General features: G+C 51.5%; 1 protein-coding gene across 4 annotated transcripts in view; it reads right to left on the reverse strand.

Moving 5' to 3' along the window:
• Positions 1-2,919: 2,919 nt before the first annotated feature.
• The window catches only part of DIS3L2 (DIS3 like 3'-5' exoribonuclease 2), a 393,028-nt gene continuing 372,353 nt past the window's right edge, over positions 2,920-23,594 (reverse strand). For all 4 annotated transcript variants that reach the window (XM_072637426.1, XM_072637425.1, XM_072637427.1 and 1 more), the window contains 7 exons: positions 22,775-22,958; positions 21,427-21,513; positions 17,940-18,087; positions 17,179-17,309; positions 16,823-16,927; positions 15,208-15,309; positions 2,920-14,894 (listed from right to left, as the gene is read on the reverse strand). In XM_072637426.1, the coding sequence (XP_072493527.1) occupies positions 14,769-14,894; positions 15,208-15,309; positions 16,823-16,927; positions 17,179-17,309; positions 17,940-18,087; positions 21,427-21,513; positions 22,775-22,958 (883 nt within the window). In that variant the 3' untranslated portion in view covers positions 2,920-14,768. The remainder of the gene's footprint in view (positions 14,895-15,207; positions 15,310-16,822; positions 16,928-17,178; positions 17,310-17,939; positions 18,088-21,426; positions 21,514-22,774; positions 22,959-23,594) is intronic.

Below are 23,594 nucleotides of genomic sequence, written 5' to 3' on the forward strand. Positions count from 1 at the left end.
AAGACCTTGGTTCATACAGCTCCCCTGATACTTGGCAGCTGTGCAATTCTGAGCCGATAATCTCACTTCTTTGGAACTTCTGCTCATCCACAAAGTGAGAATAATGATAGCTAGTACCTTGCCTTACTGGATCAAATGAGATAAATTGCAAGTTAATAACTTCACAAACTTTACAGCACATTAGAAATGCCGGTTATTCTTTTTCTGCTCTACTCCACTCCACCCTAATTAACCCTCATGAAATTTACTTCCTATTACACAACATCTGTCTTCTCATCAGTCTGTGGTGGACACCCTGGAAGTCTTCAACTTTCACTTGGTCACGAGCCTGTGGCAAGTCTGAGGAGAAGATTGAGTTGCAAGGTCTGAAAAGAGGCTAGCCCATTTTTGGAGTGACATACACCGGGAAAAGGTAAGAACAAGTCTGCCAAAGCTGACAGAATACCAGCATGTTATGACTGTTGCATGGGGTTATTCAGGTGTTCTCGCTCACTTGATACTTACTCTGTCACCAAAGAGGAATCCATCTGGAGAGAAGGGAGCATTCTTTCCTCCCTCCAAATCACTAGATAAAGTGCATTAATGAAATGTAATTTTGAAATACAGGTATATTTCAGACACTTCCTAGCTGTGTGACCCTGGGCAAGTCACTTCACCCTGTTTGCCTCAGTCTCCCCATCTGTAAAAATGAGTTGAAGAAAATGGCAAACCACTCCAGTATCTCTGTCAAGAAAACCACAAACGGGGTCACACACACACGTGTGTGTGTGTGTGTGTGTGTGTGTGTGTGTGTGTAGTATACCAACTTAGACTGATGATGTAGCTAGACAGACAGACAGATGACAGGCAGTGTCTCAAACAGGTGAGGAAAGAACTGCACATTTCAGCTTTTCAACGTGGCTCTGCCGTGCTCACTAGTAACCCTGGCAAGCCTCTTCTCCTCGCTAGACCTGTTTTCTTACATGTAAATTGAAGAGGGTAGCCCAACGGCTCTCCAGCTCTCTTTTCAGGGTGAAAGGGTAAAAATGGTAATCAGCTCATCTGGTTACAATTAATTTTACTTGGATAGGGAAGAAACCAAATTTTTATAGATTTTTCCTTCTCCCCTTGACAGTTCTCTGATATGACCGGTGATGTCTACAGTTTCTCCTCCCATTCAACATTTATTAAGCACCAACTGTGCACCAGGAAACGCCGTAGAATACAGTGTGTTCAGGATACAAAGACCACAAAATGAAAGGATCTGCCTTCAAGGAGCTCTCATGCTAGGATGGGGGAGGGTGGGCACAAGCCAGACACAAGTACACACAACATTCACACAAAGCTGTTTCTGGAAGGAGGGCCAGGAAAGGCTCCCCCTTTCCTGCAGACAGTGCCTGCCAGGGAGTGTGGAGGCTGCCTGTAAAGAGGTATGGAAGGCAGCATATGGAGAGCAGCCCTCATCAGCCAGGGGCCAGGAAAGTGAGTCGTAGGCTCTGAATGGCAAGATGAGCATGGGACTTCTCAGGGTTGTGAGGACAAAGGGCTTGGATTCAATTTCCCAGATCTGGACCCAAGGCGGCTCTTCATCTCTGTCTCTAAACCGTGTGTGTGTGTGTGTGTGTGTGTGTGTGTGTGTGTGTGTGTGTGTGTGTGTGTGTGTGTGTGTGTGTGTGTGTGTGTGTGTGTGTGTGTGTGTGTGTGTGTGTGTGTGTGTGTGTGTGTGTGTGTGTGCATGCATGCACCTAATGCCTATTGCATTATAGATGTCTCACAAATACTTGGAGAAATCCCTTTGCAACATCCTCTGTAAAAAGGAAGACTAGGCTTTGGGGTCGGAGCTGATGGTCCAAGCAATGGTTCTGAGACCTGCTAAGCCATCTCTGTGCCGTCCTCTCATGCCATCTGGCCACTTCCTTTCATCTCTGAGGTGTTCTGGTTACCTGAGGGCTGAAGGCAGCTGGAACGTCTGTGGAGTGACCATATGATCCCTTCACTCTCAGGCTGGAAGAGGGTGGATACAAACAATGTGTTCTGGATCTCTGACACTCCCGAGTCTTTTTGGGGAAGGAAAGCAAAGAATGGATTAGGAACCAGGGAAGTAGGAAAAGATTCTGTGTGTGTTCAGGTGGGAAAGGGGTTAGGGGAAGGTCTAGAATATTTTAAGGGGTCCATGAACTATGGAACAAACTTCCTTTTCAAAAAAAAATTGATCTTTGTTATTTCCATATGATTGGTTTCCTTGGTAATCCTATGTGTATAATCTTATGCATTTAAGAACATGATTCTGGGCGGACGCCCATGGGCTTCATCAGCTTGTTGCCCAGCTGTGCTGGGACACATAGAAGGTTCAGAGGGAGGTGACTGGGTTGACTTGACTCCCCAGGTTCTAGGAGAAGAAAACCATGACACCTCCAGTGGATTTCTGCCTTTTGCAACACTAGCCCCAAATATTCACTCCCAGATCTCCTCTTCCCTTTTAAGGACTACATCAGGTTGTCTTTACAAGTTTGGGAAGTTTAACTTCATGCTAAACAGAGGGTTCCCTTCTCAAAAAACAAAACCAAAAATCAAACCTCCAATGCCACACTTATTTGCTAGTCCCCTAAGTTCCTTCACTCTTCAATTAGGGAACAAAGGCTTAAAATGTCCATTTCTGGGGAAGGAAGCTCCCCAGACTCATTCGCTCTTTCCCCCAGATGGGTCAAGGGCAGAGAGAGCAAAGGGGCCCAGGGCACCTGAAAGAGGCAGGAGGGAAGGGCTGCAGGCTCTGCTGGCTGGGCCTCTTCCCTCTCCCCCCAGAAGGTCAACGTGTACTCTGAACCCCCAAACCTAAGGCCACAGGTGGCCATGGGCCAAGGGAGAGATCCCAAGAGGCAAAGTGTCAAATGCTGGGAAGTTGACAAGAAGGACGAGGACAGCCCTGGCCAGCTGGGCCCCTTTCCACTCAATGGATCAAGCATTTATTAAGCAGCCACAACATGCAGGGCACGGCGTTGGCAATACAGAAGGCTGAAGACAGGTCACTGCCTTCAAGGAGCTTACATAGCGGAGTACATAAAATGATAATTAGATAGTAATTACAGTGTCACAATTCCATGGTGCCTTTTACAACAACCCTGTGGGCTAGGTCACAAGAGTATTTATTGTCCCAATTTATTGTCTAATGGGGGAATGTGACACGCATACACCTAAGGAGACAAGACAGGGGTGGGGTGGCAGGAGTGGGGGAAGGGACAATCTAAGAAATTGAGGAAGGAGAGGAGGCTGTTGTCTGGGGAGTCAGGGATGGCGTTATAGGGAAGGTGGCAGCCAAGCTGGGCCCAGAGTGTTCCACACACAGGGACAACTCAAGATGAGGCAGGAAAGGGGAGGGTGAGTAGCTGGGAGCCAAATCCAAGGGCTTGTATCTATGCCCAGGCAAGGGGGAGCCACCGAAGATGTCGGAGTAAGAGGGGCAGGAGGAGGGAAGCCCATCATCAGTTACTGCAATAACACTAAGCCAAAGCGGTGAACATGCAAGAGAGAACAGGAAAGATGGGAAACAGACAGGGGTGGAATGAACAGGCCTGGAGGAGAGTGCTGGGGCCGCTATCAAGGTTTCTAGTCTGGCAAGATGGCAGAGCCTTAAACAGAAATAGGGAGGCTGGGGGTGGGGGGAGAGGACGAGCTCAGTTTTGGGTTGCTGAGTTTAAGGAGCTAGTGGGATACATGTAAGGACAAATGCAATGGAACTAGGAGGTATTCCTAGAGATCATCCTCTTCCTCAGTTTACAGAGGGAGAAACAGGGCCCAGAGCACAGGGGGTGGGGGGTGGGACATGTCTAGGAAAAGTCTAAAGTCTGTATCTGGGGATCCAGAGAGAAATTAGAACCGAGGGCAGCTAGGTGGCGTCATAGTGCAGTCAAGAAGATTCATCTTCATGAGTTCAAATCTGGCCACAGACATTCACTAGCTGTGTGATCCTGGGTAAGTCATTTCATCTTGTTTGCCTCAGTTTCCTCATCTGTCAAATGATCTGGAGAAGCAAATGGCAAACCACCCCAGTATCTTTGCCAAGAAAACCCCAAAAGGGGTCATGGAGAGTTGGACACAATTGACATGGTAAGAGCGACAGAACAGGTGTTAAGAGGACCTAGGTTGAGTCCCAGTTCTATTACTTACTACCTATATGACTAGGTAAATCACAGGACATTTCCAGATCTCAGTTTCTTCAACTGTTAAGCTGAACATTGCTTATTAAGAACCCACCACATGGAAAACGCTCTGTTAGCAGCTGAGGCTATAGGAACAAAACCCCCAAACCAAACCAAAAATCAAGGTCATTCTCCGAGGCTCCCATTATTCTGGGAGACAACAGGTAAAACTGGTACATTTCAGCTAATGTAAAGGGGAGGACTGAATCCGCACACTGGGAGGAGGGATCAAGCAAGGCTCCTTGTATGAGGCAGCTCCTGCCTCAAGTCTTGATGGAAGTGAAGGATTCTAAAAGGCACAGCTGAGCATGGAGTAAACCAAGGCAGATAGAAAGATAATAATGAGAAAGCTGAGAAAAGGTGGAGAGGATGAATTCTTACTCTACTCCTATTTTTGCTACCAAGAAGTCTCATCTTTTGACAGAAAAAATGGCTACCAAGGACAACAATAAGCGGAGGGATAGTGAGTGCTACCCTTCAAGCATCAAGTGTCGAATCTAAAAAGACAAATTTTAGTGGAAATACAGATGATGTTTCCACTGGTTCAAAAAACCAAGCTCCCAAGTCTATGGTGGGTGAAGCAACAGCTGGAGGGCAGCTCGTCTGGAAGAGTGCTTGGGAGCCAACGTGACCTTTGGCTGCCCTGAGATGGACACAGCCTCTAGGGCTGGTCCAGCCCAGCTGGACTCTGCTTAGGTTCCAGGATGCAGAATTAGGACCATCTGGCTGAGGCGCCCCATCAAGATGACTCTCTGACCACAGAAGTCTGATGGGCTGCCTCAAGGGAGTGAACTACATCTCCCTGGAGATGTTAAAGCAAAGAAAGGCCTCAGGGACATGTGTCATTGTGTGGTAGAGGGATCCTGTGGTTGAGGCATCTATAGTAGAGGGTCTAGAAATAAGCTGTGGGAGAGAGGATGAGTAAGTTGCACTCCAGGCCTAGGGGAGAGCTTGTTGCAAATTCATGGAGGTAGGAGACGTAACATCCAGAACAAGAAATAGCTAGTAAGTTCACTTTGGCAGAAATGTAGGGCTCACAAAGGGAAGTGACATGAAGAAAGGTTAGGATGGCAGACTTCGGAGGACCTTAAACTGCAGATCTTTAAATGAAGCCCGAGGGAAGGCAGCTGTAGAGACAGAATTGGGTAGGGGGGCTGCCAAAGGGCTTTGGGCACAAGCTGAAAACCAAATGGAGGCTTCCAAGGGTGGGGCTCCTGGACTGGTTTTTCATATTAAGTATCTCGATAATTCAATATAGCCTTTTTCTCTGTAATCCTATCCTATTTATTTTATACATTTAAAAACATGATACTGAGAAGGGGTCCATTGGCTTCACCAGGCAAAGAGCTCCATGACACACAAGGTGAAGCACTTCTGTTGTGAGGGGCTCTGGAGGGTTGAAGGGGAAAGAGCTCATTTTCCAATTCTGAGAGGGTGGAAGGAAACACAGACCAGTCAACAAGATGAATGAAAGGACTGCAGGAAGACTGAGTGTTGACTGCTAGAGTTCACGAGCAGCTTACCAGAGTCAAATAGCCATGTATACTGCTCAAAAAGAGTTTCCTTTAAATTAGGAACTTAGGAGAATCAAAGGGCCACCAAAAACTCACTCTGAGTTACGAGGTTCGTAGGCCATCAGGGCCAAAAAGGAGATCAAATCTTGGATTTTTTTTTAATAGATGAGGTCCAGGGAGACCCAAGTCAGGCAGGGATGTGAGAAGCCAGAAACCACATGAAGGAAGAGAATCTGGGAGTAGCCATCCACTACCATCCACTTAACTCTGTGCAAAGTTGGGAACCAGAACTCTGAATGCAGAGCTGGGATGCTGTGAGCCTGTATAGACATGTGAGGGACCTCGTACAATACAGGGCCTTCATATCTGCTGGGCTGCTCTGTTCAGAGTCTTTGTAGTTAGCATAGTACACAATGCACAGTAGGCATTAATAAACATGTCCACTGACTGATCGGTCCCCCTCCTTGGAAGAGCTTGGTGGCAACAGTCAGTCCTCTAACCTGGCAGAGCTCAACCTCGCTGCAGAGGACAAGCCCTCAGTCTGCCTGTTCTGGGGGTGAAGCGCACCATAATGGAACATGGCTAAGAATATTTTGTAAAACCTTTTGGCTTCTGTCATCTAAAGAATGACAAAAAGCAGCTCCCTTCAGAGACCAGACCTGTGGTTTGTGATTTAGCATTAATTCTGACCAAAGGATCCTAGACTGAGAACAGTAAAGCATATCACAGGCCATTTAATCCAACACCTTCATTTTACAGATGAGGACACTGAGGCAGAAGGCTGCTAAGTGATGTGGCCAAGGTCACACCAAGGATGTCAGAGGTGAGATCTGAACCCATGTGTTCTGGCTCCAGAGCCAACGTTCCTTCCAACGTTCCTTCCATCGTACCTGTCGGGGCATCCTTTCTCCCCAGCTGGAGATCCTGAGTTAGATCCGATAACCTACTGAGTAGATGCCATCTTCCATGTCTATTTCTTTTATTTTCCCAACACTGAGCTTTTCTTTTTCTGATCTGGACTTTTTAAAAGTAAGGTCTCTGGAGCAAATGAACCTGAGGCAAAAGAATCATGATTTTCTCAAAGGTTAAATCTCCAAGGGCTTCTCTGTGAGAAGTGTTACTGCCCTTTGAGGGGTCAGCGTCCCCCAACCCCAGGGCTACTCCCTGACCACTAATGTCCTGTCAGGCACCAGGTGCTATGGCTCCTGTTCACATGCCATTTCAGTTCAATTCAGGCACCATTCATTAACTGCCTACTGTGTGCCAGGCCCCATGCTAGGCAGCAGTGATAACAGAAACAAAGCTAAAACTGCCTCTGCTTACATCCTACTGGAGGAGACAACACCTACATGGATAAATGTTATCACAAAAGACAGCAGTAGATGCAGAGACATACTGTGGCCTAGGAAGTGGCTCCTGGCCTGGGCTTGAAGTACAAACACGAGGTTGGGGGAGGAGAGAGGGGGTCCCAGGGCTGGGGAGCAGCCAGAACAGAGGTGCAGAGGGTCAGGAAGGAGCCTCGTGGAGGGGGAGGCACAAAGAGGTCAGTTTGGTTGGAATGGGTTGGCAGTAATGATGTTTCTGTGCAGCTGGAAATAAAGGATCAAGGCAGATTAGGAAGGGCTTCAAATGTCACATGAAGTCTGTATTTTATCCTGAAGGCAAGAGGGAGCCTATGGGAGTAATGTAATCTTTCTTATTTTGAAAAATCCCTTTGGCAGCTGTGTGGAAGATGACTGCAGAGAGGGGAGACTGAAGTAGGGAGACCCATTTGGAGGTTAGTGCAAGAACTTAGGTAAGAAGTGATCCCAAGGACCTGGATTTGGTGGGGAGTGGAGAGAAGGGGTAGATCTGGGAAATGCTTGCTGGTCAACTCCTCCCCCATAGATGCCTTCAGGCCCTCCCCCCAGGACAGAAGTTCCCCAGTCCCCTTTTGGTTCATTCACTCTCCTGATCAACCAGGAGATTCCAAAGTGCCCAAAAGCCCTTCCCTGAAAGTGGGAAGGCCAAAGACTAAGGAGGCAGAGAACAGGGTTTGTGCCATTACCTGCTTCCACACAAAGACCTCAGAAATGTTTATCTTGGCACAATGACTGCCTGGCCTTTTAATAAGGATGGCCGATACAGCCAAGACATAACTGAATGAAAACAGTGCATATGTCGTACCAGACTCAAAGCAAAAGGAGGCGTGACCCTTACTGTGACTGCGGAGAGGTCGCTTAAAATCTAATGGCTTCCGCTTCATCCCTTGTGAAAGATCTTTAAGAAGGGACCTCCTAAGCTGTGTGAGGATACAATGGGAAGGAGACCAAACCCACTGCTGACCTGTGCGCTACTCAAACCCAGCATGACAGATCGCTGTCCCCAGTGACTGAGAATCACAGGGGATCAGAGGCCTGAGGGCTGGGAGGGGCTCTGAGGTCAGCTGGTCCAACACTTTCAATCAATTCCACTTCTGCGCTTTGTCAGAGTGGACAACTTAATGAATAACTTTCCAAAGGGCTAAGAAATCTGTAAGGAAAATCTCTGATTACAAGTTGAAGGAAGTACACTGATCTGCATTTGCAGAGGCAATTTCCTGCCCCACTGAGATCACAGCCTTTACCCAAAATACCAAAACCAAACCCGTGGTTCACGTCAGGTGCTTGGTGAGCCTGTGGGCACGTCACTGACACGGTGCCCTGGTTAGTCATAATCATGTGCAGCGGCAAACGCAAGTTGCTTATTTGTTGTTCTGGGGACGTAAGATGAAGGTTTGCAGTCTTACAGACTCATTCAACTGAATTAGGAATTTGCCTTTAGTCAACTGTGACCCTGGTAGAAGCATTAATACTGTAGATCTGACTTCAAACAATTTCTAGTTTAACCAATATCTATTCTATCACTAAATCACTATTTATTCTAATGATCTGGTGGAATAATTCAACTCAGTGTGACAAACACTAGATAACAAAAGTTAGAGACTTTCATGTCTTCAATGTGAGTCACTAAGCTAAGCCAAGAGGCTATAAAGACAGAAGGACAATGTGTCTTTGCCTTTAAGGAGTTGATATTCTACTAGCGCAATGCAGCACATCCCAGTACAAGGAAGGTGAAGGACTCTGCTCTCACAAGGGGAGGTGGGGCAGGGGAAGCCGAGTTCAGAAGCGAGAGAAGCCTCCTTAAAAGGGGAGACCAAGGAGGAAGAAGTGGAGAACAATTGCTAACTGCCTTAGGTAGAAGGAAAGCCCCAACTAGAGATGCGAAAGTATAACAGAGAAGGCTTGTAACTGACTGGTGAGGGAGGAGGGAGAGGGAAAAGCCAAGGACACCTTTGAGATGAAGTGGTGCCCACACCAGAATCAGGCAGTGTGGAGGAGGGGCAGGTTCAAGGGGGAAGGGGACAACTTCTACTTTGGACCTGCCTAGGGTGAGATGCCTACTGGTTACCCAGGAGATGTCTAGTGGGCAGTTGGAGATATGAGACTGAAGACAGATTAAGAGTGGATGAATAATGTTGGGAGTCACTCTCCTAACTGTTAGAACAGTGACTCTCTCCAAGACAGAGAAAACAGAAGACAGCCTGGAACAGAACTGTGGGGAACACCTATCCCAAGAGGGCAAGAGATTAACGACAATTTAACAAAGTCTCCTGAAAGAAGGGGTCAGATTGGTGGGAAAATTAAGACAATCATCACAAAAACCAAGGGAGAAAAGTGTCTCTGAGCAAGAGGTGTGGCCTACAGCATTAAAACTGCAAAAACCAAGAAGGAAGAGACTGAGAAAAGGACACCAGATCTAGCAGTGAAGAGATCCTTTTAATTCCCCTTGGGGAGGGTAGTTCCAATTGAGTGGTGGGGTCACAAGTCAGACTACAAAGGCCTGAGGAAAAGAGAGAACAATGAGAAGGAACCTTCTTGGAGTCTGGCAGTGGAATGACCAGTTTGAGGGGATGCCGGGCTCAGGAAACATTTTAAGGAGAGAGGCCACTGTAGCATGCTGGTAAGCAGCAGGGAAAGAGCTGGTAGAGAGGGAAAAGTGAAAGAGAAGCAAAGATCGATGGGGGCAAACTCATGAGCACACAGTGGGGCTGGCCCTGGCAAAGGGAAAAGCCACAGCCCTATCTTAGAGACCCAGGGAGCTAGCTCACAGGAGGCCTCTAGTCTTTTGTAAAGCTGGATCTCTTGTGTTTCCTCATTTCCAAACACCTCCTTCTCCCCTCCTCCCCCACACCCCGAAAAGATAGCTTGTTATTTCTAGTGAAGTAGGAATTGGAGATTTCTACCATAAGAGGTGGGGCTAGGGGACTGTGGAGTAAAAAATAAAGTGGGATGGAGTTAAATAAGGAATAAGAGTTTTGCTGTGCCCTAGGTGACAATCCTGTGAACTGGTTTCTTCCATCCTCTCTGCAGTGTGGGAGGACGGGAGAGGTGGAAGGCTTACAGCCAGAAAAGGCATGACTGCAGCAGAACAAGGGATGCTCTGGCCCCAGAGGGGAGTTCTATCTAAAGATGGTGGTGGTGAGAGCTGACCCACAATGTATGTGCTCAGCTGTAGATCAGGGAGGATTTCTTAGGCCCAAGCAAGTCAGCACTAGGTCTCTGCCTCCTGCCTGTAGACCTCCAGTTTACAGGTTCTTGGTCAAAGATAATGTACGGAGAGGTGGGATGTCCACCCCCCACTGCTTTCTCAGGTGGTGCCCTGAGGTAGAAGTTGGGCACCAATTGTTTGCTGCACTAGAGCAGTTCCTCCTCCTTGGCTTAGTGTCCTCTCCCGGTGATCAGCTTAGACACAGGCCATTACATAGTACGATATCTTTTATCTGAAAAAGCAAAGGGATGTGGGAAGCCCCTTCTCGTTGGCTGTAATAATTTGGGCACATATGGCTTGGAGAAATGCACAGGAAGAGCCTGGCTCACACTTACTGCTGGTTTTAGCCTTGGTATCAATTCAATCCAGCAAACAGTAAGACTCCTGGTTGCACCAGGAACTGTGGTAGCTAGGACAAAAAAAACCATGTCCAAGTGCACCCTCAGGAGAGGAGCTTCTGCCAGGCCTTTCTCCAGCCATTGCCTGGGGAGCAGAGAGGCTCTGGGGTGGGCTGGGGGCTTCTCAGGGGGTAGCAACAGAGGACACACAGCACTTCCATTAGCCATGATTAGGAGGAGGTCATCCCTTCTGATCATGGACCAATGGGAGTGGCTTCTGCATCCCTTCTCCAACATCTTCCTCTTGTCCATCTCAGTCTCCTACTCTAAGCCACCTCTCTTGGTACCCCAGCCTTGATGCTTTCTCCAGTGAATCTCAGAAACATCTGGGCAGAGCCTGAGAGACACAGGAGGAAAGGGCCTAGGCTTGACTCCTGGCTCTAATAGCTGGGTAGCCCCGGGATCTCTCGGGAGATCTGGATCTTAGTTCTTCCTCTCTAAAAGGAAATGGCAGGACTGGCTGGCCTGCAAGGCCTCTCTCAGCTGTAAGATTCTCTGATCCTGCATCCTCTGGATGCTGCTACTCGAGGAGATGTAGACCCAGATTTCACCATAACCAACAGACCCCACCTTCTTAGAGTGTTTGACAGAAGAGGGGGATAGCCTGACACAATGTGACAGGTGGTCTGGATTTTAGGAGAGCAGATCTCAAAGCAATTGCTGAAAGAATATATTGAATCACACTGGCCTAAAATTCTAGAGGGAAAGTGAGTTGGGGAGGAATGGTTTGTTTTGACAATGAAATTCTGAAGACATAAAGAGAAACAATTTCAACAGGGGGAAAGGGAAGAGCTGTCAGGAGAGAGAAACATAGGAAGTTCCTTGCCCAACCTCAGTTTTAAGAAGACATCGATGGGAGATGGAAACAAAAGGCAAATAATGGATGGTGAACTCAAAGGTGCTGCTGCATGGTCCTCTAAGACTAGTGTCAGAAGCGCTGATGCTCAGAATGAGTAGAGGCTGGTGGGGAACACTGAGGACAGCAATGCATTCTGCTCCTTAGGGGAAAGGGGAAATTTTAACAAATGTCAGGACTTTTGCCTGAAAGGTGGCTGGGATGACTCTGCCATGGATAATGATCTTTGGAGGAGAAAAAACAAAGGTGGTTAAGAAGGAGGTGATACCCAAGATGCGGAGGGAGATGGCAAGGAAGTGTCGATTGACCTTCCTGAGTCCCAGCCACCTAGTGCACACAAATCATATTGAAGGGTCATGAAAGGATTGGTGACATGATTACAACCCACTCGAAAGACTGTGGGGAACAGTCTGATCATTAAACCCATGTGCTGGGCTTGATTCTTGGTGAATTCCTGTACAATTTACTCTTGATGGGATGATTGGGGAGTGGGGGAGGAGGGAGCTCATAAAGAGCTGACATGGCTTCATTAAGAACAGGCCACTCCATGCTCTGTTCTGTCAGGGTTACAGATCAGGAGGCTGCTGCTGAGGTCAGTTCCTCACCTAGATTTCAGAAGGACCTTTGACTAAAAGTCCCTCATGCTATTTTTTGTGAAGAGATGTGGTCAGATGAGTGTAGTTGGGCAAATTCAGAACAGGGTGAGCGGTGGAATTCCCTTGGAAAGAGTTTCCAGGTGAAGTGCACCAGGGATGTGTGTCTGGCTCTGGGCCATTCACTGTTTTGATCCATGACTTAGAAAAAGGCATGGATGGTAGATTGCATATGACAGGAAGATCCAAGGAAAGTCTTGCATTTGTGTTCAAAGACCCACAAGGAGCATGTGGGGGAGGCCTGGTTAGAGAGCAGTCTCTGAAGACTCTCTGTGGAGTCCAGGGGCTCCAGAGCTCACAATGAGTCAAGAGGGCAGGTGACCATGGTGAGGGTGGAGGAAGACTCCTGCGCTATTCTGCTCTGGCCAGACCCCCTCCCCCTAGCACCATTTTCAGGTCTAGGCTGGAGAGGGTCCAGAGAAAAGCAAGAGATGATGAAGAACCTTGGGTTCACACTGTCTGAGAATGCAATGGAGTTGGGCAGATTCACAGGAGAGGACCTAAGGGGCCACCAGTCAGCACTGAGTATTCAGTCTGTCACACAGAAGAAGAGAGCTAGTAGACTTGTTAGGAGCCCAGAGGACAAAGCAGGTTGGATGTCAGGAAAGACTGGCGAACAGGGCTGCTTCACAAGGTTGTGGGGGAGGGGCAGAGTCCGTGAAAAGGCTCCTCAGGGATCCCAGAGGCCCCTCTGGGTCATTGCTGGGAATCTGAAAGCCCCTGCACAGAACTCTGAAGAGTCAACAGATGGATGCCAAAGCCCCCAGGCCATATCTAGTATGGCTTTGGTCACAAAGGGATTGATTTCCCATGTTCCAGTCTGGGCTTTCTTGATGATGGTCTAGTCTTCCAGAATCTCAGCAGGGAAGACGGAAGCTGATAAAGGCAAGAGCAGTCAGTGCCTCAGGGGCTGATGTGATAACTGGAAATTTTCCATAGGTCCCAGTGTCTTTTTCCACAGTAAGTATGGCCAGGAAATCTAAGACCTAAGGATGGAGGTGGTTGGGATGTGAGGTCCTCCTTTCCCAGCATCCCTGAAATGCCAGGAAGCTGGGTGGAGGAAAGCCTAATTGTGCCCATCTGGGATATTCCAATAAGCCTCGGTTTCTCTTCTCTGACCAGGGAAGCTTGGTTGGAAGCCCTTCCAGGGAATGAGCTCGGGTGCCACCACCCCATAGGATGAGCATTCATTCTATGCCCTCAGAGGACCAGTCTAAACCAGTCTGAGCCGAGTCCCATTCAGAGCAGCAGTTCCTTCCATGCTTCCTTCTTCTCTTAAAGAACACAGTTATCATTGAAGCAAAGCAAAGAATTGTCAGTGGCTCCCCTGCTGACTAAGAGGGAGAAGCCTGGTCTCATGACTGATTGCTGCTCGTGGCAGGGGGCGGCCTGTGTCCTGCTCTCCAGAGGGTCAGAGTGAGAAGGCCCCAGCTTCCCTTTTGTTTCTCCGATGCTGACCATTCCCCTGTGCTTGCCACCACCTTTGGATATATCATAACATAAAATGTGACTCCATGACCTCTTTCATCTATTCTTTTCTTTAAAAATAAGCTGTCACAACCAGAATTCCAGAGCTGGGTGGGACTTGGGGCTCAACCTGACAGTCAATCCTCCATGAAGGCTCTGGTCCCATCTGTGCTCTCTGCTTGGAGACCTCAAGTGAAGGAAAGCCCACTCTCCCCAAGGCCACCCAGTCCAGCCCACTGGGGGACCTTTCTCTTCCTCCTCCTCCAGACTGTTCTGACATTTGGCCTAACTCTGCCTCTTGGGAAGGTCCCCCTTTGATTCCTGGTCCTGTTTCTCAGGGCCAAGCAGAAGCTGCCTAATCTCTCTACCTCTGGGAGTTGGCTTAGCATGAGGAGAGGGGCAGTCGGGTCAGGAAAGCACCCAAGAAGGAAAAGCTCAGGGTCTGGGAGTTTCTGTTCCTAAGAGAGGCCACTGGTCAGAACGTCATGAGGACATTATGAATGGCCAATGCCAACCTTGTGTGCATTTGCTGGGGGAGAGGATTCTTCTGATTTATGGACGGTGGGTAGGGGAGTGGAAATCCTGTGTACCAATTATGTATTTTTTAATTAGAAGAAATGACATGCTTGGCATAAATCTCCTGCTGGGGTGGGTCTATAAATTACCCAGGGCTTGACATAAATAATCTGGGTGGCTGAGATGTCTCTGGTGCCTAGTGGCAGTGAAGCACCACAGACAGATCAGAAGCTGGGGGTCCTTTGTCCACCCTTTCTTGACAGCAGCCAGGAACCCTTCAACTGCCGCATATACCAGACTGTCCCTTCTCATTCGATTTATTTCATGATGTGGATTTACCAAGAGAACCCCAAGCTGGGGCCGGACAGCCACACCCTGCACAGCACCCGACCCCCTCCTCTCCTGCCTCTCTTCCAATACCTCAGTCTAATGCCCACCCTCTTCTCTTCACCTGCAGTTCATGTTAAAATTAAACTCCAAAAAAACTGTCAAATTGTTCAACTTAACTTAAACTTTAAACAAATTTAAAATCCCCTCTTGCTCGGAGAGGTCCCATCCGTCCAGCTCAGCCAAGTTAGCTGGGCAGAGGGGAGGCGATGCTGGGTCACCATGCCAGGCATTCATCCGTCTTGATCCTCCGGCCCATCCTCTGGTGCTGTCTCCGGCCTCTTGAGGACAGCGCTGTATTTGAGGGTATCGTCCTCTGCCTCCAGAAGCACCTCTACAAGGCTGAAGATGGCAATCACCTGCAGTCGGGGAGAGCAAAGGTCAGCCCTGGGGGAGAGCATGGACCCGGCCTGGCCCATGCCCCTTGCACAGAACCAATAGGCAGAGCCTTCCCAGGGGCCACAGCAGGCAGAGGCCAGGACTTGCTGTCTGACCCCTGCCCCACCCCCCAGGAGTCCTCTGGGATCTGGGCCCTCTGGGGGACTCATTTCAGAAGCAGCCAGGACACAGAAGAGTCAGGAAGCCCTGACTATAGGCCCTGTTCTGGGCCTCAGCTGCTGGGGGCTGGCCGAGGCACCCTCCCGCCCCGCCCACCTCTCTGGCCGGTCTCACCTGATGCACTGCCTTCTCCTGGGGGTTCCCAGGCTCCCAGATGAGAGTCAGCTCTGGTTTCTTCCCCACCTTTCTAAAGTGGTAATCCTGTAGCGGCAGTGCCTGTGGGGAGACATGAGTCCTCTGGATTTCTGGGCTGCTCCAGGGTCCAGGAATCGCCAAGCCCCCTGGAGTTGGCTCCACGCCCACATCTGCCCCCTAACCTCCCTCTCTGTCTGCACCCTCCCATCCTCCATCTGGCAGCCTAGTAAGAGACAAGTAGGCAGGTGGAGGGCAGTTGTGGGCCTTCTAAGCCCAGGTTCCAGAAGGAAGGAGGCCATGGCCATGGCCATGAGCAGATGGAGGAATAAACCTAAATGCCAGTCAGAGTCCATGGAAGCCCAGCTGCTCATGGCCCATCTAGATGCCTGCTGTGGTTCACTGGGGAGCTCATCTACACCTGGCACCCATTTCCAGCAACTACCACTTCTAGCTGGGGCTAGAAGATAGAAGCCTGGGAGGTCCTGCTTGGGGCTGGGGTGTCCTGGCAGGAGGTGGTAGCCCTTCGGAACAGAGGTGCGGCTTTCACCTCCCCTTCCAAATGAAGGCCCAGTACAGGGGCACCTGGCCAGGAATCTAGTGCATCCGCAGAGGCCTGGGAAGGCAGGGTTCGGCTGCAAATCTGTGGAGCCAATTTGAGGGCTCTGAATAGAGATGGTGGGACTAGGCAGCAAAATGCATTTCAGATTTTCTATTTAAGGCTTGTAGTCTAGTTAGGTCCTGCCTCATTGGAGCCTGAAGGTAACCCCCAGTTTTGGAAGGCCATACCAGCAGAGCACAATGCTGGCAGGCCTGACCCCAAGTAGGAAAGGTTTCCAGTCTAGGTCTAGTGAGTAACTGGACATTCATGGTCTGAAAACCACTGCAGCTAAGCTTACAGAGGCTGAGCCATCAATGGTGCCAGGAGAAGGGGGATGGGCCAGGAGAGAGGGGCTGAGGGAGCCAGGTCCTTTCTAAGCCCCACTCTTAGAGGGGCTTAGAGTGTCCACTCTTAGAGGGGCTTAGAGTGGACACACAGTGCCATGTCAGGCCCTGAAGCACACAACACAGCCAGCCAAAGGGTGCAAGCCCGACCACTAAGGGCAGCCAGCCGTCACAAAAATGTGGGGGGTTACACTGCCAAGAGAGACACTGATCTGTAGGTAAAGCCCAAGTGGGAAGTGATCCCAAGGATCCCCGTAAAGGACACTGTCTCCAGCTGCGTTTTCATTCACTACGTGGAAATACTCTCCAGGCAAATTCCACTTTGATCCTCCATAAGAACATTCAACTGTAGCTCAGTGAAGATCCTTATCCTTCCTAGGGGCAGGGAGAAGAGGGCGGAGGAAGAGGGGCTGAGGGAGGGAAAGGGAGAGGGACATGGGGGGGGAAAGAAGGGGCCCTTGGGCCTCCTGTCTCTCCCCATCCTCTGCCAAGGCCGGCACCAGTCTTGGCGCTGGGGTAATGCTCCAGGGCTGTCCCTTCTGCTCCTTTCTCTTCTGGTCACTGGTGAGGGGCTTCCCCTTCACTCCCCTGTTCCCACAGGGCTCTCTGGGCTTCGACAGCTGCTCTCCCCTCAGCCCACAGCCGCACTCACATTACAGTAAACACGCTTCTGCACTCCAAAGCGTAACACCAGCACATCGAAGGCCTTGTTCAGAACCCCCATCACCATGGCCTCTGACTCCAAGGGGCCGCTCTCCTGTGGGAGGCAAGAACGCTACAAGGTCACCTATAGGCCCAGGGGCCCAGGACAAGGTATTGCATGCACCACCAGGCCAGGAGGACACTGTGCTTCTTGGGGCTAGGGCTGCACCCCAAACCCCAGCCTCTGCTCCCCTTTCAGAGGCAAGTCCAGAGCTAGCCAGGTGCCATGGATGGGGGAGGAGTAAGCTCAGCCTGGGGATGAGGGGGGAGGGAGAGAGAAGGGCTGAGAGCCTCGGACTGCCTTACCCTGACCATGATGGCAAAGAAGAGGTTGGTGCTGAGCTCCTGCACCCTTTTGGAGGCCATCCGCCGGTCATTGCAGTGGTCAGCCTGTTTCTGGAGGGCATCTGCACTCAGGGTCAGGGGCTCTGCGGAACCTGGCAAGAAGAAGGGAGGGGCCCTTCAGAGCTGGGCTGGGGTACAGACCCAGAGGAAAGAGACTAGCTAGTCAGGTACCTCCCTTCTTCTGCAAGCCCTGAGAGGGTAAGGAGGGAGGGAAGAGAAAAGCTGGGCCCTCAGCTCTCTCCAAGAGAAGCATGTGTAAGTTTGGCCCTGGCAGTCCTCACTTTATGCCATGGCTCCCTCTCTTGGCAGGCAGGCTGTGGAAGCTGAGGGACCCCCACTCAGAACTGCATTCTTAAATACATAAAACCCCAACAACAGAAAGGAAATTATGTGGGCTGAAATAAATAGAAAAACCAAATAACTTGTTTCTCTCACTATTTGTGACCTCTTCCTCTGAAATCTACCCACCAAGCATGTAGGGAGCAGTGGTTTGGTCAGGGCATTACAGGTGTGGTGGGACTGGACCCCTCTGGTCTTCCCAGCTCTGGTACACTGGGACTCCACACTGGCTCCTGGCTGGCTCCCTAGGCCCAGCCAGTGACCATGGTGAATGTCAGCTGTCCTTTGGCCAGACTCTCCTGCCAGCTAGCCTAGGGTGACCCGCTTCCCTCAGTCTGGTCCGTACAGGTGGCCACAGGAGGGCTTGAGGCTCTCCAACCTACCGAGAGAGGCCGCAAGAAGCCGGTGAACCAGGACGTCAGCAAAGCGGCGGATGGGCGAGGTGAAATGGGTGTAGAGGGGCACATTTAGGGCATAGTGTCGAAAGTGAACTTCGTCCCGCAGCACACCGGTGCAGAAATACAAGGCCATCTGGAGGGGAGAGGAAGGTTTCAGAGGCCCAGATCAGCGGGAGTGGGGGGAAGGGCTGGGGAGCAGGGAGTCAGTCATCTCAGCTGGACAGTGGGGAAGGGCATGCTAACCACAGTCACGAGAAGGGCTAGATGCCAAATGGATGGCCTTGAATAAGGAGAGGCCCCCCAGTGACTACCTGGGGAGAGAATGTGGTGCACTGCATGGTAGCTGGTCACTGCTGGGGGTGGGGGGCTGGGCTGTGGCCGGCAGTAAGCCTCAGACACATCTACTTCTAGCTATATGGCTCCAACTCTGGCTCTTAACTGTCTCAGATAAATGTGCCCCTGGTCCTTGGCCACAACAATGCCAGTCAGGCCTGCCCCTGCCTCCACTGGTCCCCACATGGCTGGGGCAGTTTTGGGGGTGATAGGAGACACCAGCTGGTGCTACTGGCTCCCAGGGGTGCCCCCATGCCAGGCACAGTGAGTCCCCTGCAGCCTACTGAAGCCTTTGGGGAGCTGGCTGCTCCCTCCCACTCAGGCTGTGGCTCCAGCTCAGGAGAAGACTGAGGCACCACAGGGCTCACCTGAGTAGCACCTGGGTGGAACAGCTTGGCTTTCCCAGAAGCCTCTGCTGTTCCTGGGGGCATGATCTCCTGCTGTCCACTGCCTGCTACTGCAGACCCTCAGGACAAAAAAGTAAGATCTGATAGGCTGGAGGGGAGCAGGAGCAGGGGGCTAGGTGGTAACAGTGCACAGGGCACCAGTCTGGAACTGAGAAGACTTCAGTTTCTGGAGTTCAAATCTGGCCTCAGACACTTCCTGGGCAAGCCAATGAACCCTGTGTGCCTGAGTTTCCTCATCTATAAAATGAGCTGGAGAAGAAGACAGTAAACCCCTTCACTATGGTGTCTCTGCCAAGAAAACCCCAAAACGGGATCACGGAGAGTCAGATACGACTGAAGAACAGGAATGTGCTAGGGATGGCATGTGAGCAGCTTCAGAATGATGTCCATGTTGTGCCTGTGAGTACACGCATACGCATACACACACACACGCACACACATGCCATGCCAAACAGAGCAGCTGCACCGCGATGGAGCGGGCCTGAGGCCCAGCTCAGGCACGGAGAAAGTACCTCGGCTTTCCAAACCTCCTTCCCTTCCAGCTCCTACTGGGCTCTGGTCAGTACACAGGGTGGGGCTTCCATGAGGCTGCAGTGAGGTCTGGAGTTTCAACCTCCGCCCTGACCCCAGCTTGGCAACCTGTGAGCGGGAGCCCAGGGCGAACCCTGCTTCTTCCTCACCAGCACCGTGACAGCAGCCTTGCGGGAAGGCTTAAACAGCCTCTGGGCCATTCCACCCTGGACTTCCTCCTGGGGTCCCCCACCAGGTGGGGCTAGGACTCTGCTCCCAGCAGCAGATCCCTCCAAGGTGACTTGCCTCCCTCCACCAGATTCTCAGAAAGTACCTAAGGGCACTGAAAGATGCCAGAAAGTTCACCCGAGTTTTCTTAGGGCCTAGGAATGTGCATTGGGTTAGGGCTGCTACAGAATGGAGGCTGGAGTTGGGGGGCAGGCCTGAAATCCCAGGCTGAGCTGGGGAAATCTCCAACCACCCGCCCTCCTCCTGCTGTCCTGCAGGGTGGTCCTGCTAGCTCAGTGCCCACTTCCCATAGAGTCTCCTGGAGCTAGAATCCCATAGTCTCCAGGGACCTGGAGCAGGGCAATGACTAGCTCCTGAGGGTTGGCCACTGTGCAAAGTGAAGGAGGGGGCATGCCAAGCCAGGGGGCTGGATGCCTATGGGCACTCTCTGGTGACCACACCCCTCGGCAGAGCCAACAGGGCACAGCCAGAGCAGACCCAGGCTGCCACAGCTCCCTGGGCTGTCTTCCCAGCTACCCACCTCCCCAGCTGCAAGTTGCCTCCCCCCATCCACTGCCCAGCTGCTCTGGGAACAGCCTCTGGCCAAGGGGGCTCAACAGGAAGGTGGGGAAAGACGTGCTGGTGCCACCTCTTCTCTCCAGCACTTGGGGCAATGAGGGGAACGGGGCCTTCTGGGCCTGGAGAGACCTGCATATGTCAGCAGTGCCAGTACTGCCAGAAGTGGTCACCTCAGGAAGCAGAGAAGGGCAAGAGAGAAGTACAGAAGAACTGGTGCCAGAGCCTTGACTGGGCCATGCTCTGGGTCAAACCCAGGCCATCGCTGCCCCTGCCTCCTCCCACTCTGGAGCAGAATCAGACCTTCAGGTCCCCAACGCCGCTCCCTTGGGAGCCTCCCCAAAGCCTTCTCTGCCTTGAGTCCCTCCTCCCTCCAGTCTATCATCCATGTCTCTCCTCTACTCTGCAAACTCCTATGGCTCCCTATTACTTCTGGGACCAAACCCAGTTGGCATTGGAAGTCCTTCACTTCCTGGCTCCAACCTGCCTTCCTAGGCTAATCTTACATAGCTCCAATCACACCTCAGTCTGTCCAACCACACTGGATCTTTTTGTTTCACAAAAGATCCTCCATCTCCCACCTCCAAACTTTTGCATAAACTAGGAATGCATTCCTACCTCATCTTCTCCCAGTCCTTCCTTTAGACAAGGAGCTTTCCCAGTTTTCTCCTTCCCCACTGTTACCTCATCTCAACATTTTTGCTCTTTTGTACTTTGCATATTTTTTGATGTGTACATCTTATTTCCCAAGGCTAGACTCCAAAGGGAGTCCCTTTGGGAATTCCCTCTGGCCTTGGGAGTAAGTCTTCCAGTGCCTAGGATAGGGCTTGGCACACAGCAGCCAATCACTAAACACTGTCTGAAGACAGATAAAGCCAGTGCAGCTCCAGGCCTGGTGACTTCCCAGGGAGAGAAGGGGAGCCTCCAATTCACCATCTGCTTTCTCCTTCCCTGCCCCGTTGCAGGGAAGCATCATCTCCCAGAGGGAGCCTCAAATCCCAGAAGTCACACAGGCAGAGCCAGCTCTGCTCCGCTTCTGCCCTCTCCCAGCTGGCACCCTCCTGGGCAATTCCAGGAGCATGGTAACAGCTCCAGGAATCAGCTTCTTAGGTGCCATTTGAAAGCGGGCCCAGCACCTGTGGAGGGGAGCTGACCATTAAGGAATCCTTCCCTGCTGTAAGAACTTAAGGGCAGAATTAGATGGACATGTGAAAAGGGGTGGGGGGGGTTGAGGAAATGGGGGCCCCTTGGTGTGGGGAGGCGGGGCTCGCCAGCACCAGCCAGCAGTGCCCATGAATCCTAAGGCTGGCTTCCCTGCCTTCCTGTGAGCAAGAGGGTGGAGGGAAGACTCTTGGGAAGGTGGAGCTGGGCTCCGGGGGGGGCAGCAGAGGGGTGGGGAGCAGAGGGGGCGTGCCTACCTGCATAGGCCTTGAGCACATGTTGGTAAGCACTTCCTTCCAAGCCAAAGAATACATGTCATCCCCAAACATCTCTGTCAGACTTTTCTAGGAAGGAAAAGAAAAAACCCAACACATTTCAAGTAAGCTGCAAGCTAGGGAATAGGAGAGTTCATGCAGGCCAGCCAGGGCCCCAGACACAGGGCCGAGGCGATGCTGGGCTCTCAGCTGCTGCAGAGCTCTCAGCCCAGGGCCTGATCGAAGCAGTGGCTGCACCCTGGGGGTCAGAGTATGAGAAGCCTGGCCAAGCTACAGAGATTCTGTCATTTAACTCCCTCACTTGAGGCCCGGGATGGGAAACATCTTGCCAAAGTCACACAGTTGGTTAGAAACAGAATCTTGGCTTTCCAAGTCCGGCCTAGATCCTTTTCCACTGGAGCACATTGCTTCCTGAGGTTCCAGCTGCTGTGGGGGTCTGCCCCAAACCCATATGACCTCCAGAGGGGTCAGGGTTTAGCAACCCCTGGCCATGGTGGCCACAGTCAAAGCCCAGGTGTCTGTAGCAGACCCTGAATAGCAGCATTGGTCCCCCTGCTCTTCTTGGCAGCTGCCTCTGGAGGAGCGGCTCTCACCCTCAATGTGACCCCTTTGACACAGGGAGATCTTGGCCCCCACCTCTGCACGCACGCACCAAATGACCTTTCTATTTGGGTGGGGCAGGGCTGAGCCTGTCGGCTTCTGAGTCCCTGGCACAAAGCCCAAAAGGGGTGTTTCAAAGTAATCTCAGCAATATATAAAATAACACGTTGAATTGGAAGCCATAGTGGTCCCAAGCCTAGGACTCCACCCTGCCGGGAGAGGCCGAGTCTGACCTGAGAGGCTGAGAGGGAGGTGTGGGGGGGCGGAGGGGAGGGAAGACATTTCAAAGCTCACAGTCAGCAGGGCTGACAGCCTGGAGCATCACACCCCCTGCGCTGCCCCTGGACTCCAGAGACCACCCTGCCCCAGCAATGTGGCAGGCACAGGGGCCAGAGCTTTGCCCCAGGAGTCAAAAAGAGCCAGCAGCTGGTCACACAGAAGAAGCTGTTTCCCAGAAAGGACCTCAAGGTGCCCTAGGCAGGTGTAACGGGGTCAAAAGTCTCTCTGGATCTCAGGACCCAACGCCCTACCCTTGCCCCCTGGACTGCTGCCTGCGCTGGCCCTGCCCACCCCTTTCTGCCTCTTCCTTGTCATGACCAGAGACAAGCAGCACACAAACCCTTCCTATTCTAGGAGCACCCCCACCTGACTCCTGTTCCTACAGCTTGGCAGCCTGGCCCCCTGAGGAAGAAGGGCACTGAGCGGGGTCCTGGCAGGGCAAAGCACTCACATGCAGGGCTCCCGCAGAGCTGAAGTCGATGGCCAGCCCCAGCTGATCACAGAGCTCCTCAAGGTCACCCAGCAGCTTGCTCTGGGGCGGTGGGTGGCGGCGAAGCAGGGCCCGCTCAGGGAATGAGCGGTAGATCTGATGAGCCACGGCCATGTTGGCCAATAGCATGAATTCCTCCACCAGCCTGCAAAGAAGGCAAAGAAGTGAGTGGAACCAGGGTTTTCCACATCCCAGGCCTAGGAACAGCAGACCATGCTCAGGAGGTATGTTTTCAGGATGTCTCAGGAAGCTGTGTAGTGCCCAGCTGGGCTTCTGGCTGCAGGAGCCCACAAGACACCATTCTTAGCACGCTCTCTGGTGATTTCTCTCTCCCCTTCCTTGTATGGTACTGAGGGCTCACAAGGATGTTAGATTTACAGAAACACAATGACCCAGAGTAGAAGTGTTGGCTTTAGAGTCAAAGGATGTTGGATAAAATCCTGCCTCTATCACGTGACTTCTCTGGACCTGTTTCCTCTTTTGTAAGATGAGTGCTAGACCAGACAGTCTCTGATTCCTCTCAGGTCTAGATCTATGAGCCTATGAGAGAAGGAAGGTCCCATGCCAGGAGTTAGGAGGAGAGGGTGAGAAGAAAGCGCCACGTTCGCTGTGCCCTGCTCACAGGCTGGCAGAGGACACCCAGTGACAACACAGGGAAGAAATAATGAACCCAAAGCCAGCCACCCTTATGCCATCCCCACATGGGGAACCAAAGGGTCCCATGGATGAGAAAGGCCCTGAGGAAGTCTTCTGGAGCGTGCTGACACAGGGGAGACAAAAA

This window comes from Notamacropus eugenii, chromosome 2 (assembly GCF_028372415.1).
Source record: "Notamacropus eugenii isolate mMacEug1 chromosome 2, mMacEug1.pri_v2, whole genome shotgun sequence".
In the NCBI taxonomy this organism is placed as follows: domain Eukaryota; kingdom Metazoa; phylum Chordata; class Mammalia; order Diprotodontia; family Macropodidae; genus Notamacropus; species Notamacropus eugenii.